The sequence below is a fragment of the Apostichopus japonicus genome, chromosome 21 (assembly GCF_037975245.1).
Source record: "Apostichopus japonicus isolate 1M-3 chromosome 21, ASM3797524v1, whole genome shotgun sequence".
Taxonomy (NCBI): domain Eukaryota; kingdom Metazoa; phylum Echinodermata; class Holothuroidea; order Aspidochirotida; family Stichopodidae; genus Apostichopus; species Apostichopus japonicus.
In genome coordinates this window covers 1,081,278-1,094,776 of record NC_092581.1, presented here as the reverse complement: position 1 = coordinate 1,094,776, position 13,499 = coordinate 1,081,278, and the positions used below count along the sequence as shown (strand labels likewise).

At 36.6% G+C, this 13,499-nt stretch overlaps 2 protein-coding genes across 2 annotated transcripts in view; both read left to right on the top strand.

Annotated features, from left to right (window-relative positions):
* The first annotated feature begins 310 nt into the window (after nucleotides 1-310).
* Nucleotides 311-11,308, top strand: LOC139963147 (testis-expressed protein 11-like). Its single transcript, XM_071963693.1, has 14 exons — nucleotides 311-495; nucleotides 1,460-1,541; nucleotides 2,509-2,648; nucleotides 3,327-3,411; nucleotides 4,297-4,376; nucleotides 5,018-5,048; nucleotides 5,381-5,430; nucleotides 6,787-6,918; nucleotides 7,726-7,806; nucleotides 8,088-8,173; nucleotides 9,000-9,147; nucleotides 9,844-9,925; nucleotides 10,505-10,586; nucleotides 11,149-11,308. The coding sequence occupies exons 2-14, from the start codon at nucleotides 1,487-1,489 to the stop codon at nucleotides 11,306-11,308; spliced, it is 1,212 nt and encodes a 403-aa protein (XP_071819794.1). The 5' UTR covers nucleotides 311-495; nucleotides 1,460-1,486.
* Nucleotides 11,309-11,314: 6 nt separating this feature from the next.
* Nucleotides 11,315-13,499, top strand: part of LOC139963081 (testis-expressed protein 11-like) — a 36,825-nt gene continuing 34,640 nt past the window's right edge. The window contains exons 1-2 of the mRNA XM_071963584.1: nucleotides 11,315-11,376; nucleotides 11,514-11,596. The gene's annotated coding sequence lies outside the window, so the exon portion shown is untranslated. The remainder of the gene's footprint in view (nucleotides 11,377-11,513; nucleotides 11,597-13,499) is intronic.

Genomic DNA, 13,499 nt, shown 5'->3' with positions numbered 1-13,499 from the left:
TGTTTCTTCCTTCATTTCTTTTGTTCTTTTACCCTTTTTTTCTGTCTCAATTTCTTTTTGTCCTTGTTGTCTTCTTTCTTTCTTAATCAACTATCTCTATTTCTTTCTTTCTTGATTTATTTGTTTTTTTCCTCTATTTTTTTTTTCATTATTTCTTTATTACTTTATTTCCCTATTATTTTTCCTATTATTATTCGATATTGATTGCTTGGTTTTTGTAATATTTTTTAATTAGATTTTCGTCAGTAATGTGTCCTGCAAAAGATGATCGTTTGGTTTGCCAGATTGATTTTCGCTTTCCATATACAGTACCGATGCCAATCACATAGAAATGACCAACAGGTGAGGAGATCGGAGCGTGGACGAGGCAAAATTAAATAATATTAGTTTCAAAGTTAAATCAAGTATTCCTGCAGGCAGCACTGACATCCTGACCATGCAGATACACTTCCTGCGGTAGACGCCAATAAGTCAAGGCCTGCTAGTAAATGTGGAGTGAGATATTTGAAAATTTATCACACTCAGGCTGACAGGGTTGGTAGGTCTGACACAGTTGCAATGTCGTGTGTCGTCCGCATGTGTGGCCTAGTAATATTAATACTGTAACTTTGTTTTGTTGCGGCATTTGTGCGCCACTACTAGCCAAATCTGTCTACAACAACATGTAACGTAGGCCTAAACCTAATTAGCCTAGGATGAGTAGCACCCAAAAGACTGAGTGCAGTGTCGGATTTCTCTCTAAGCTTGCTCAAAGAATAATTTAAGTTAGTGCACACTTTTCTGAATCAGTTTTGAAGTGATTTTGCTGACCATAGCCTAATCACGGCATGCCACTGGTTGGTGGGTTTTGCTAGTAATTGTGTTGAACTTGAAGATAGAAAGGCAAGGCCTAGGCTAACTTAGTTTAGGCCTAATTTGTGTTTGAACAAAAAGCATAGCCACAGCATTTGACCATGGTAGGAATGTGCCTAAAGTTTGACATAAGTCTAATTAGGATGCATGCATGCCAGTCAAAGCTCATTTTTAAGATTCTCAGGTAATACCAGCTTTTCTGCTGGAAATGGTGGTCATCAGTAGGAAAACCAGTACATTTACCCTACATTAAGAACTGGATTCATAATGTAGGCTGGTAGGCCTTGATGCTTATGTTGCATTAATATCATCTAGGCCTAGTCTTATTTTGCTTAACAGCAGGTACAGATGGTTGCCTGATCATGCACTGGGCTGGTGGCAGCCAAGAAAGTTTTGTAAAGAATCAGGACTGATATGTTCAATCAAGTTCTTGAAGTTGAACTGTCCAACTAGCTAGCTTAAACTCAGACGAGGCATATGGTTCTATGGCACAATATTTTGACATACACTGTTATATTGGTGGTTAAATTTAATATAAATGTAGGCCTTCAGTTAAATTTTATATTAGTATACATCACAGTGCATTTCTTTCTATTTTATCCAACAGTAGGAAGAAAACATTGCTCATTTATGCATGTTGACTTACAGCAAGATGGAAGATATCAATGCCTTTGTCAGAAAATTAAATAGTAAGTGATTTATAACCCATTCAGTAGTCCCTTCCCTATAGCTGTAGGTTTTGCAAACATGCTCACAGTTTGTTAATGTTTATCTGTCATTGAAAATTACTGCAGTGACGACATTAATATATAACACTTTCATTGCGTTATTTGCTGTGCTCAGTTTAGCAAAATGGTAAATTGTAAATCCATTAGTTGTAATTAATCGATTAAAGCTTCATTGTTTTACAATGGCCCGCCTGCAATGTATTCCAAAATTAAGGCAGAATAAAGAAATGCGAGGCTTTCTGAAAATATAATCAAGTTTTATTCAATAAAGTAAATAAACTCCTCTACTTGCAGACAAACCTAATTCAAAACTAGGAGAGACAGAAGAGAAACAAGCAAACCCAGACAGTGAACTTAAAAATATTAAACAACTTAGATGTAAACTTGCAAGTGAAAATCCAACCCTCACAGGACAGCTGCTCTCATGGAAGACCCTAAATTTAAAAACATTCCCACACCAAAAGACTGCCCAGCTATAGACAAAATAAATTCCAATGCAAGCAGTGCAGGGGCATGAGAGGATGGATTGGTTGAATTGTTAATAGATGAGGTGAGGATGAAAGGTTAGTCATGGGCCCTGGATGATGTCATGAAATGGTTATGCGAAAGGATTGCATAATGAGGTGAAATGGGGTTAGTAACAATAGTATGGATTAATTCAAAATATGATTTTGAATCGTCCTTTCTAAATAGTAATAATAATCAGTACTTATTTTTACGACGCAAAATAATTTATGCAATGTGAAATTGCCACACATATAATTTGATGAGAGTGAAGCTTCATATTTTGCAGGTCAACAAAGGACACACTTAATTCAGATACTTTTTGTTGTTGTTAATTCTGTACAATGCATTCACTTACATGTTTATCATTACTGCACATTTCCAATTTTTTATCTTCGTCTCTTCCGTGTTACTTTCAACAAAGGTCTTGTGTCCAAACTTTGTGCGGAGGATGACTCATGCAAGTGTGATGGGATTGTCGATCAGCTGATGCTTATGCTAGATAAAGTTCATCAAATGTCTGAAGCAGCTTTACAAAAGCTACCTACTGAACAGGAGTTGCAGGTAAATGATAGGTTTACCTTGCCCGATGTACTTCAAATCACCAATTGGACTGTTTTGTTGTAAAATTTTGTATCGCTATAATGTAGTAGTTTAAATATAAATATCAACCCTTGTTGCCATGCATAGCAATAAGTATTTAACCTTTTAAAAGTACATTGCCACAAGAAAATAAATGTATATATCCATCGATAGGTTAACCTTTGGAATGACCCAATTATGGGGGCAACATATCCTATGCTTTTATCTTATATAGAGCATGAATGGAGGTGGACTGCATTGTGTAAAATTGTGGAGGATTGATTGAAGGTGATGTATTAAAGAATTTCAAATATTAATGAAATGTGTGAATCAGCCCGGGAGAATAGTCAGAAACTTGGTGGGATCATTATGTTAAATTTTGATCATGCTAAGGTTTTTCCTTTTTGATGTGAAAAGATATAGAAGTTTATCTTTGCATGACCAAGCAGAGTCTACTCTTCTCCTACTCCATCTCCTCTTCCTTCTCCTCCTAATTCTCCTTCTCCATCTCCTCCTCCTCTTCCTCCACTTCTCTTCTTGTTTTTTGTGGAAGTGTTGAAGCTACTGTAATGGGTTACAGTAGTTATATAGTCTTATTTTCAGCCATCGTTCAGTCATTTCACTTGATACATCTTCTTTGTTTATTGATGCGGTTTTAAGTTTCAGAGCAGCTCTGTGTCATTATGGAATGTTGCTGTGGCTAAAAAGATGAGTGGTTCAGTATCTGACTTATTTATAGCCAAATGTGAGTACTTGAGTTCTTACTATCTACCTCAAATCAATTCTTTCTAAGAAATAATTGGTACATTATTATCTCTTTAATATCAAGTTTATAAGAAAGGGTATTGCAGCAATGTCTGTGTAACTTAAATGTAGGTTAAGCAAACAGTCAGCAAGTGGGAGATCAGGGAATACAGTCAGGGAGGGGGGGGGGCCTGTGAAAATATGGGATAAAACATAGTATATTCTAATTTCATTTTCATAATATGCTCAAAGGAAGGAGAAATGAAGACTACAAAAATTTGGCCTGGCACATAATTTGTTTTTGGTGGCTCTTTGAACAATTTGAAAATGCAAGAATCTTAGCCTATAAGTACCCACAACCAACTCCACTGTCATCACATTACCACCCATCTCCCCCCCCCCTCCCTCCTCCACCCATCATAAAACTAACATTCATTGTATGTTGATATATAGTAAGAGGCATTACACCACAGACATTCAAACATCCATCTTTGTATTACTCTATGATTATGTTTGGAAGGATTTGATTGCTAAGTGATCTTTGAAAAAATTACATACATTTTTAGCTGTATTAAATTATTGAAAAAGATATATTTAGGACTTACTAAAAGCATTTTAGAAAGCATTTGAATTGTACAAGAGAGTGTGTGTTTTACTCACCTTTAATATCAATTGATACATCTTAAAATATAGTAAAATTCTTTAATTGGCCATGTCAATGTCCTCTCTAGTTGTATATCAGAACTTCAATACTATATAAGCAACATTTTATTATTCATGATAGTTTTAAATCATGTACAGTCTGGCTGATACAGTCAGTTTAGTTTACACAATGTTTCCTGTAGTTTCCTGTTTACTCTTTTTCTCATTTTCTCTTTACTCCCAGTGAGACATCTAGCTTGTAATATTTCGGTCGCAAGTAGTCTTGGTAACACCAACTTTGCAGTCTTGAAACGACACCTCAGTGTGAGTATTTTAAAAGGAGACAAACTTAACTCTGGTTGTTAAACTTGAATGACATAAATTGAACAGTAAATGCTTCCACTAAAGTAAACTCAGTCCATAGTTACATATTCATTTTTTGCATACCAATTTTAGTGGTTACTATATTAGTTTGATGTGTATATATTTCAAACTTGGTAAATCTAATAAAAATTGGTGCTACATAAGTATATGAATAATGGAATAACTGACTGGGCAATTTTTAGACAATGGAAAAGCGCAAAGAAATTTATGACTAGTAGGGGATTCGAACAAGTGACCTCTGGGTAACAAACATTGATGCTACCAGTACAAGACTCATAAGAGAGTGCTCAATGTTCACAATGTTATGTGGAACCCTCAAGTGAACATGTACAGTTGCTCTAGGTGAAGGGCTAGGGTACAACACTGTCACATCAAGAAATGCCTTCAAACGCAATGAGCTACTAGCAGGTGCACGGTTCAATACAGAAAATGGTATGGTAACTTGCATGGGAACACCTTTGAACACAAACAGTTGCTCTAAGTACAAGGCTTATAGACTATTTACAGTAGCATGACTGTGGATCAATGAACCTAGTTAGCCTGAAATATTCTCCTCTCAATGTTCTTACTTCAATATTCAGATGACGAGCAAAGCAGGGAGTGATTGGCTCGGTAAGTAATTTTCAGGTTCACTTAAAGAATCAAAAAGCAGATAATGTTATGATATGATGCGATATCAGAGGCAATTATTTAAGGGATTTTTGGAGGAAACGTTGGCTCTACATAGGGATTGAGTATTAATTTTGTTGTTCAATACTTTGAAATTTTATTGATAACTACAATCGCTTATTTTATATTTAAGAAGTAATTTGGTTTGGGCTGAGGGGGGGGGGGGGGGGACAGAGGCAGGCGGTATGAAGCATATTTTGGTCATATAGATTCTTGGAATTTTAGTAAATTGTTTTTAGTTTTGCATGGAAATGTTTGTCTGCTTCACTTCCTAGAATGTGATAATCCAGAAATGGCAGACCAGTGCTTGAATCTTGCACTGCAGGTGAGCTAATTCAAACATACATTAAACTTATTTTAACTTGCACCATGGAGTACAAAAGGACATTCTAACCATACCACAATGCTTTCTATGGCAATATGGATGACATCATGGGTGTCCCGGGGCACTCATTACATGGCATTGTAGCACATATTTTGTGATAAACTTGCACCAAATTATGTGAGCTTATAGTAGCTAGACACCATCTTGATAGATATATTTGATGAAGATCTTGCTGTAGAATTACTCAAATGTTTTGAAGGTGAAGTCAAGGAAATGCTAGTCTACAACACACTTTCTGTTTGAGTGATTTATGAGAAATAACAAAAAATGTGACAACAAAATTACATATCTCGTGAGTAATTTGGTGTTAAAATTTTGCGTGGCAGTTTGGAAGGCTCTCTAGCTTACATTTTATAATAAAAAGAAACTGAAAAACTATAGTTGCTGTGTACAAAACTACCATACATCTTTGCATTTATTGTATAGCAATTTGACCATTTTGTATATTATTCTGCGAAGCCATATACTGGATAAATTATCCCCTGAACCTCCATTCAATTAAAGTCATCCAGCTCTGAGATTTGTTGAAGTTGAATTTCCTCCCAAGAGATTGACTATGTAAAATATTTGGATGTTAGGGTTTACACATGCTATGCAATAAAAAAATAGTTAAAATACATTGTAGCATTACTATGATGTACAGTAAGGTTAATTTACTTAGGCTATGTGAAACATCACACTTGTAACATTAATAAGATGTTAAGGTGTCATAGGCTATGTGAAACATTACACTTGTAACGTTACTATGATGTTATGCTTTCATAGGCTATTTGAAACATTACACTTGTAGCAATACTATGATGTTATGGCTATTATGAAAAATTACACTTGTGTAAACATAACTGATGTTAGGATTTACAAAGGAGGCTATGTGAAACAATACTCTTGTAACATTAATGATGTTATAGTTTACATAGGCTATGTGAAACATTACACTTGTAACATTACTATGATGTTTATAAGTCTATGTGAAACATTACTCTTGTAACATTAATGATGTTTTGATTTATATATAGGCTATGTGAAACACTACTCTTGTAACATTAAGGACTATATGGTTTACATATAGGCTATGTGAGGCATTACTCTTGTAACATTAATGATGTTATAGTTTGCATATAGGCTATGTGAAGCATTACACTTGAAACATTAATGATGTTATAGTTTGCATATCTAGGCTATGTGTAGCATTACACTTGTAACATTAAAGATGTTATAGTTTACATATAGGCTATGTAAAACATTACTATCTGCCACTCTTTTATATATTTCCTTCTCATATATCATTATTCATAGATGCTTCATAGTTTAGACTTTACATCCTTGTCATCTGAGGGATTGACTAAACAACAAGATATGCCTGAAGCAAGTTGGCTGCAAGACCTGCAGAGAGATGCATTCAAAGTCTATTGCTGCAAAGCACAAGTGGTATGAAAACTATAGATTTTAATGCATGAAAATATGTATTAGTGCAAAATTAACCCATCGCTTAATATTTAAGATGAAATACCTACTTAAGTGTAGATGAATTGAGTCATGGATGCAGGTTGCCTTCTACTTTTTTCCAAAACTGGAACTTCCTGCAAGTGTGTTTGTTTGTTACTTTGCAATGTACAACTTTAATAACGGGCTGTTTTATCTTTAATGTTAGTACTTCATTTTGTGGCATCCTTGATAATAATCTTCCTGTAACTTACAGAGCTGTACTTTTAGATATCATTACTGGACTTGACCTTGTTTTGTTCCTTTCCTGGGTTTATTATGAAGGTACAGTGGCGTAGGAAGGTACTTTTGAGTGGGGGGGGGGCTGAAAACTGATGGCCGGCCTGGGGAGGGGTCTAAGGGGAGGGGTGTCCCCCTCCCCTTTGGATTTTTTTTGCATTTCCAGGTGGCCTCGGATGCAATTTGGTGCAATATAGCACACTTCAACTCCCACTCCATTTTGTAAAGAATTTTGCATTTTCACTTGGCCTTAAATGCAATTTGGTGCTCCAAATGAGATTTTTTTCTCATTTGGAAATGAAAAAGGGGTTTTCTGACTTGCGGAGCAGGGGGGCGGAATGATACTTCCGCCCCCCCATATTTTTCACTGGGGGGCTGGCACCCCCAGCCCCCCCCCCCCCCCCCCGGTTCCTACGCCCTTGTGAAGGTAACTGAAAGGCTACTGATCTGTTTTTATACATATATTTTTTGCTCTCATCTTTCACCTTTATTATTTCATATCTATCTTCTCAGTGCGTAGCTCATGATGAGTATGAAGAAGCTAATGATTGGATCAAGAAAGCAAAGACTCTCGTAGGTGCTCTTCCTCAAGAGGTTAGTTTACCGAATACCCTCTTCTGAAAGAAGAAGGCTCATGTTTACAAGATGTGTAAGCCTGGAGTCCGAGACGACAAAACAAGAAAGACAAATTCCATGACGTGTGAGAGTGTTCCTTGAAGCTATTTAATATATGTCAGGAAATAAGTTATCAGTAACAGCAGTTTTTGATATTAACTTTATAAGGGGACAAAATTCATAGACTTTAAAAATGCTATACAAATTTGAACACTAAATTAATCCCTGCAAATTTAAATCTGTTTACTTTTTCCATGCAGTCAGACATTTTGGCGATGCTATGCTTTAACTTTGGTTTTGATGCTCTGAAGAGGAAGCAATACGCACCTTGTGTGGATTGGTTTAGGTATGACTCAATTCTTACTCACCAATATGCACCTTGTGTGGATTGGTTTGGGTATGACTCAATTCTTACTCACCAATATGCACCTTGTGTGGATTGGTTTGGGTATGACTCAATTCGTACTCACCAATATGCACCTTGTGTGGATTGGTTTAGGTATGACTCAATTCTTACTCACCAATATGCACCTTGTGTGGATTGGTTTGGGTATGACTCAATTCGTACTCACCAATATGCACCTTGTGTGGATTGGTTTGGGTATGACTCAATTCTTAGTCACCAATATGCACCTTGTGTGGATTGGTTTTGGTATGACTCAATTCGTACTCACCAATATGCACCTTGTGTGGATTGGTTTGGGTATGACTCAATTCTTTCTCACCAATATGCACCTTGTGTGGATTGGTTTAGGTATGACTCAATTCTTTCTTACCAAGAATATTATCCTAATATACATTAACCTACCACAGACTATACTTTGCATCCATTAAAACACAAATGTAGCTCCATCTTTCTGTTTGACCTGCCATTATAGTAGACATTTGTTAAGTTGTTACAACCAGTGGACTGTTCTTAGCATACTGCTCTACTCAGTGAGTCAAAACATGCTTTGTCCCACAATTTTAATTACCATTTGGTTTGCTTCATTTGCATACGGTGAAAGCTTATGCTCGAGTTCATCCTTCCCGATGCAGGTTTGGGGGCCACTGAAGTAAAAATCGATTGATGACTTCAATTAAGTAACTGAAATCCATCTTTCATCAGTCAAATCTGTTTACAAGTTGATAATAACTAATACAAAACTTTTTTAAACCAATGATTTTCACAGAGAAAGCTATGAGCTGGGAAAAAGTAACCATGAAGTAGAGGGCAGTGTACTTGCCAAAATTCTTCGCCTCTTGGCTTCTGCTTACCTAGAATGGGACCCCGAGCAGTACGCGCAGAAGGCAATCAATGCTGTTGGGTTGGCTAATGCGGTAAGTCTGACCACAAGAATGCCAAACTTTGCAGCAAAGGATGCATTTTAAAGAACCCATTTTTATGAACCAGATTTATACAGCTTTTTGACGTAATGGCACAAAGAGGCTACTGTAGATTTATTCAACAAATGAGCTTCTACTTTTTAATGCTAATGATTCAGTAAAATTATAAAGTCATGTTGCACGGAGACAATTTTTGCTCTTTTGACAAAGAAATTAATCACACACAATTCACCAACTGGAGAATTTAAGTTGGCATTATTCTGAATTTTTAAAAAAAATTGAATGACAGTCGTAAAAAATGGCCATCATGATTTCCGTAGCTGATACAAGTCAAGTTTTACTACTGCTTACTATCTTCACCAAAATTATTGTGCTGCCCTCATAAACTTGTAAAGTAACTGATGTGTTGCTGTAATCTAGGGGAAAGCCAGTAACTTCAGTGAACTGGATGATCTTAGCCAGTCAATTTGTTAGGCACTTGCATTTTTTTGTAACAAGTAGTTAAAATTGTGAAATTCTTGGCCTCATAACTAGTATATTGATGCACTTTCATATTTTAAGAGAACACACATATGGTTAATTATTGACATTATCACTAGAATTCCAAAAAGGAAAGCTATGTTTTACCATTGGTATGATGTCATATTTATGATCTCCGGCGGTGTTGATTAGTTTTTTATACCTTCTTAGGAGCATAGCCATCCAGCAGGGTTGCATCTCAAAGTCAAAATTAATCTCTTGAGTAAAGCTGCTGGTTCAAAGCTACAAGCAGGTGAGTTATTAACTAAATTAAAATATTTATAATCAAAATTGGGAGTTGGTTGCTTTTGGTTTTTCCATTTTCTTGTTTTTGAATTTCAGGTTGTATTTGAGGTATCTCAGCCTAATTGTTTAGAAATTATCATTAGTAATTCACTAGTAGACATATCCACACTGTTCTCTTTCATTTAATGTAAGAATTGAAATGAACAAATAAATAGTTTCATTGGTCAATGAATGCAGAGTCAATTTGCTTACAGTTAGAGGTTAGGTACTAAATGGATTAGTTGACTGAGTATGATGGATGAATGTTTAATGTGTAGTTTGAGCAATACACTTTGAGGAGTGGGTAGATCTGGGAGGAAGATCTGGGCTGTGATCTTAGTTTGGGTCAGGGAAGGGAGGGGGATGGTAGCACATTAGAAGAATGTTGTTAGGCTAGGGTAGATCAGAGTGCGTATGAATGGCAGACATGTAGCAAGTATCGCCACTGGCATGATATATATCACTATACCAGTAAGTTTGGAGATATGTGGAATAACTTTCATAATTAATTACAGTCTTCTTTTATTTTATTTTTTCATTTTGTAAGCTGTTGACGAACTTTGGGCTCACCCTGAGTTGAACCTTGACGTTGCTACTCAAACCATCCGTCTTCTCACCAAGCATAACAGGTCAGATATGGGATGATATTCATTACTTGGTGGGTGAGTGGGTAGTGGTGGGGCAGGCTGATGGTGTGGCATGGTAATGGTGGGCCACAGTAATGGTGAAGTAGGGTAATGGTGGGTCAGGGGGGAGTGGTGGGCATGTGTGGTATAGGTAATCTGACCGTGCCTACCTGCATACTGTTGGTATTAGATAGTAAGTCTGTTCTAGTGACTACTTAAAGCCTTATGTGTCCTTTGTAGCACCCTCTGCTCTCATACCTGGTTTATATAGTAAAACACTTAGCACTGGCAGAAATAAACATACTAATTGTTAGGTATTACATCAAAGAAACTCAGTCACAAATATTCAAAAATTTAGAATGCAAAATCAAAAGAAGTTGGTGTGTACTTAGTTTAAAAGTTGGGTGTGCATGTCTCTCTCCTATGACTGCCAGTGTTACAGACAGCTTTTAAGCAAGTATACTGACCAGCAAGTGCTTTATGCCATGTTTGGTAGTAATATAGTTTTGCTGTTGTCAAGCCATAGCATGTTGTCTCGAATTCTCCGATATTTCTCTGTTTCCAGACTGGACATAGCAGTTGGTACCTGTGGGAAGTTGAGTAACCGTTTCCAGAACAAAGATGATGAGGGCAAGCTGAGAGTTTTACAGATTGAAATACTATTAAAGAGCAAAGACTTACCACAAGTCCAGCAAATCCTAAATGATTGTCTCAGTGCAGGTTAGTGAAATATTGTTAAAGAACAAAGACTTACTACAAGTCCAGCATGTCCTAAATGATTGTCTCAGTGCAGGTTAGTGAAATATTGTTAAAGAACCGTTGTTAAAGAACCGTTGTCAAAGATGAAAACTAATAATAATACATCTTCTTTGTGAGGCAAGAGATGTAATATAAATTTTGTTGCACTTTCTCTTCTTTTTCTGTCTTCAGGTTCATCTACTGTCAACTTTGATTCAAGCAGTCTGAGGACTTTGCATTCGTTGCTATGGGAACAGGCGGCAATTTCATATGAGGTAAAAACATGTAAATGAGTATCATCAATGATTCACTTGATATTTGCATTCTCATAAAAAATGTTGTTTTGTTTCTAAAGTCATAAATCCATAGTCTAAGACCCAGAGCTGATGTGGTAATTATTGGATGAACTCCCATCATACCAATAAAACTACAATTAAACAAGCACAAGATATTTGGGTAGTCTGACTATTAACAACACTTTCACACTGCATATTAAAGTTATCCGTAGTAACTCAGTCAAAATTAAGTCTTTCATCACTAGACAAAAACAAGTGTCTTAATTTAATTAATAAGACTTTTATCAGCTTGATCCATATCTTGACCCACAGAGAAATGTAACAGACTTGTTTCAAAGCAAAGTTTCTGTCCAATATTCAAAAGATATGGAGGTATGATCTTGTTAGACAATATTGCCTCAGTATTATTGTTGCATATTAGTCAAGCTAACCAGATGGCTCAGAGGATAGAAGCAGTGGACTGGTACAATAGTCAGTTGAGGTTTGTTGTTAAATGGCAGACACAGGCGACACTTACAGGCCCGCCTCGTAATTCTCAGAACACTTGTGGAAACGAGAAGGCATAATATAAGTTAATGTTCATCCATTGTCAAACTTTGTTAGGTTCTGTTGGTTTCCCAACCCTTGGGATGGACTAAGATAAACCCTTCTCTTAAATTTCTTCCCTGCCTCTCTCTGTATCGTTATCGAATGAAGATGGGACAGGAATCCCTAGTTACAAGGTATGCAAGGTGCTGTGGCTTCTAACTGATAACACCAGCCCTGGCCAGTAAATATATTATAGAGATTGCTTTCAACTAAGGGCTGGTAGAGTGCAGGGTATTGTAAGTCCAAAAGTCACCAGTTTGAGACCCATTCTAGCCATAAAGTTCCTTTGTTCTGTTCCATTGTTTATACTTTTCCTAGTCAGTTCTCCATTGTACTTCTATAATTAAGCTAAGCAAGTCTCAAAACCCTTCCAATGTCTCATTTGAAACAGGCAGAGGACTTCAACACAGCTTTGGTCTGGTATAACTTCTCTTATGGTATATATTCCTAAACAGGCAGACGACTTCAACACAGCTTTGGTCTGGTATAACTTCTCTAATGGTTTATATTCCTAAACAGGCAGACGACTTCAACACAGCTTTGGTCTGGTATAACTTCTCTTATGGTATATATTCCTAAACAGGCAGACGACTTCAACACAGCTTTGGTCTGGTATAACTTCTCTTATGGTATATATTCCTTAACAGGCAGACGACTTCAACACAGCCTTGGTCTGGTATAACTTCTCTTTTGGTATATATTCCTAAACAGGCAGACGACTTCAACACAGCTTTGGTCTGGTATAATTCTTCTCTTATGGTATATATTCCTAAACAGGCAGATGACTTCAACACAGCCTTGGTCTGGTATAACTTCTCTTTTGGTATATATTCCTAAACAGGCAGACGACTTCAACACAGCTTTGGTCTGGTATAACTTCTCTTTTGGTATATATTCCTAAACAGGCAGACGACTTCAACACAGCTTTGGTCTGGTATAATTCTTCTCTTATGGTATATATTCCTAAACAGGCAGACGACTTCAACACAGCTTTGGTCTGGTATAACTTCTCTTTTGGTATATATTCCTAAACAGGCAGACGACTTCAACACAGCTTTGGTCTGGTATAATTCTTCTCTTATGGTATATATTCCTAAACAGGCAGATGACTTCAACACAGCTTTGGTCTGGTATAACTTCTCTTATGGTATATATTCCTAAACAGGCAGACGACTTCAACACAGCTTTGGTCTGGTATAACTTCTCTTATGGTATATATTCCTAAACAGGCAGACGACTTCAACACAGCATTGGTCTGGTATAACTTCTCTTATGGTATATATTCCTAAACAGG

What these genes read in the sequence shown, in the direction of transcription:
- LOC139963147 (XM_071963693.1), top strand. Translation starts at nt 1,487, where the DNA reads ATGTTGACTTACAGCAAGATGGAAGATATCAATGCCTTTGTCAGAAAA. An exon ending in TCTTGAAACGACACCTCAGT is followed by an intron (nt 4,377 to 5,017) that starts GTGAGTATTTTA and finishes TTCAATATTCAG; the next exon opens with ATGACGAGCAAAGCAGGGAG. An exon ending in TAGGTGCTCTTCCTCAAGAG is followed by an intron (nt 7,807 to 8,087) that starts GTTAGTTTACCG and finishes TTTTCCATGCAG; the next exon opens with TCAGACATTTTGGCGATGCT.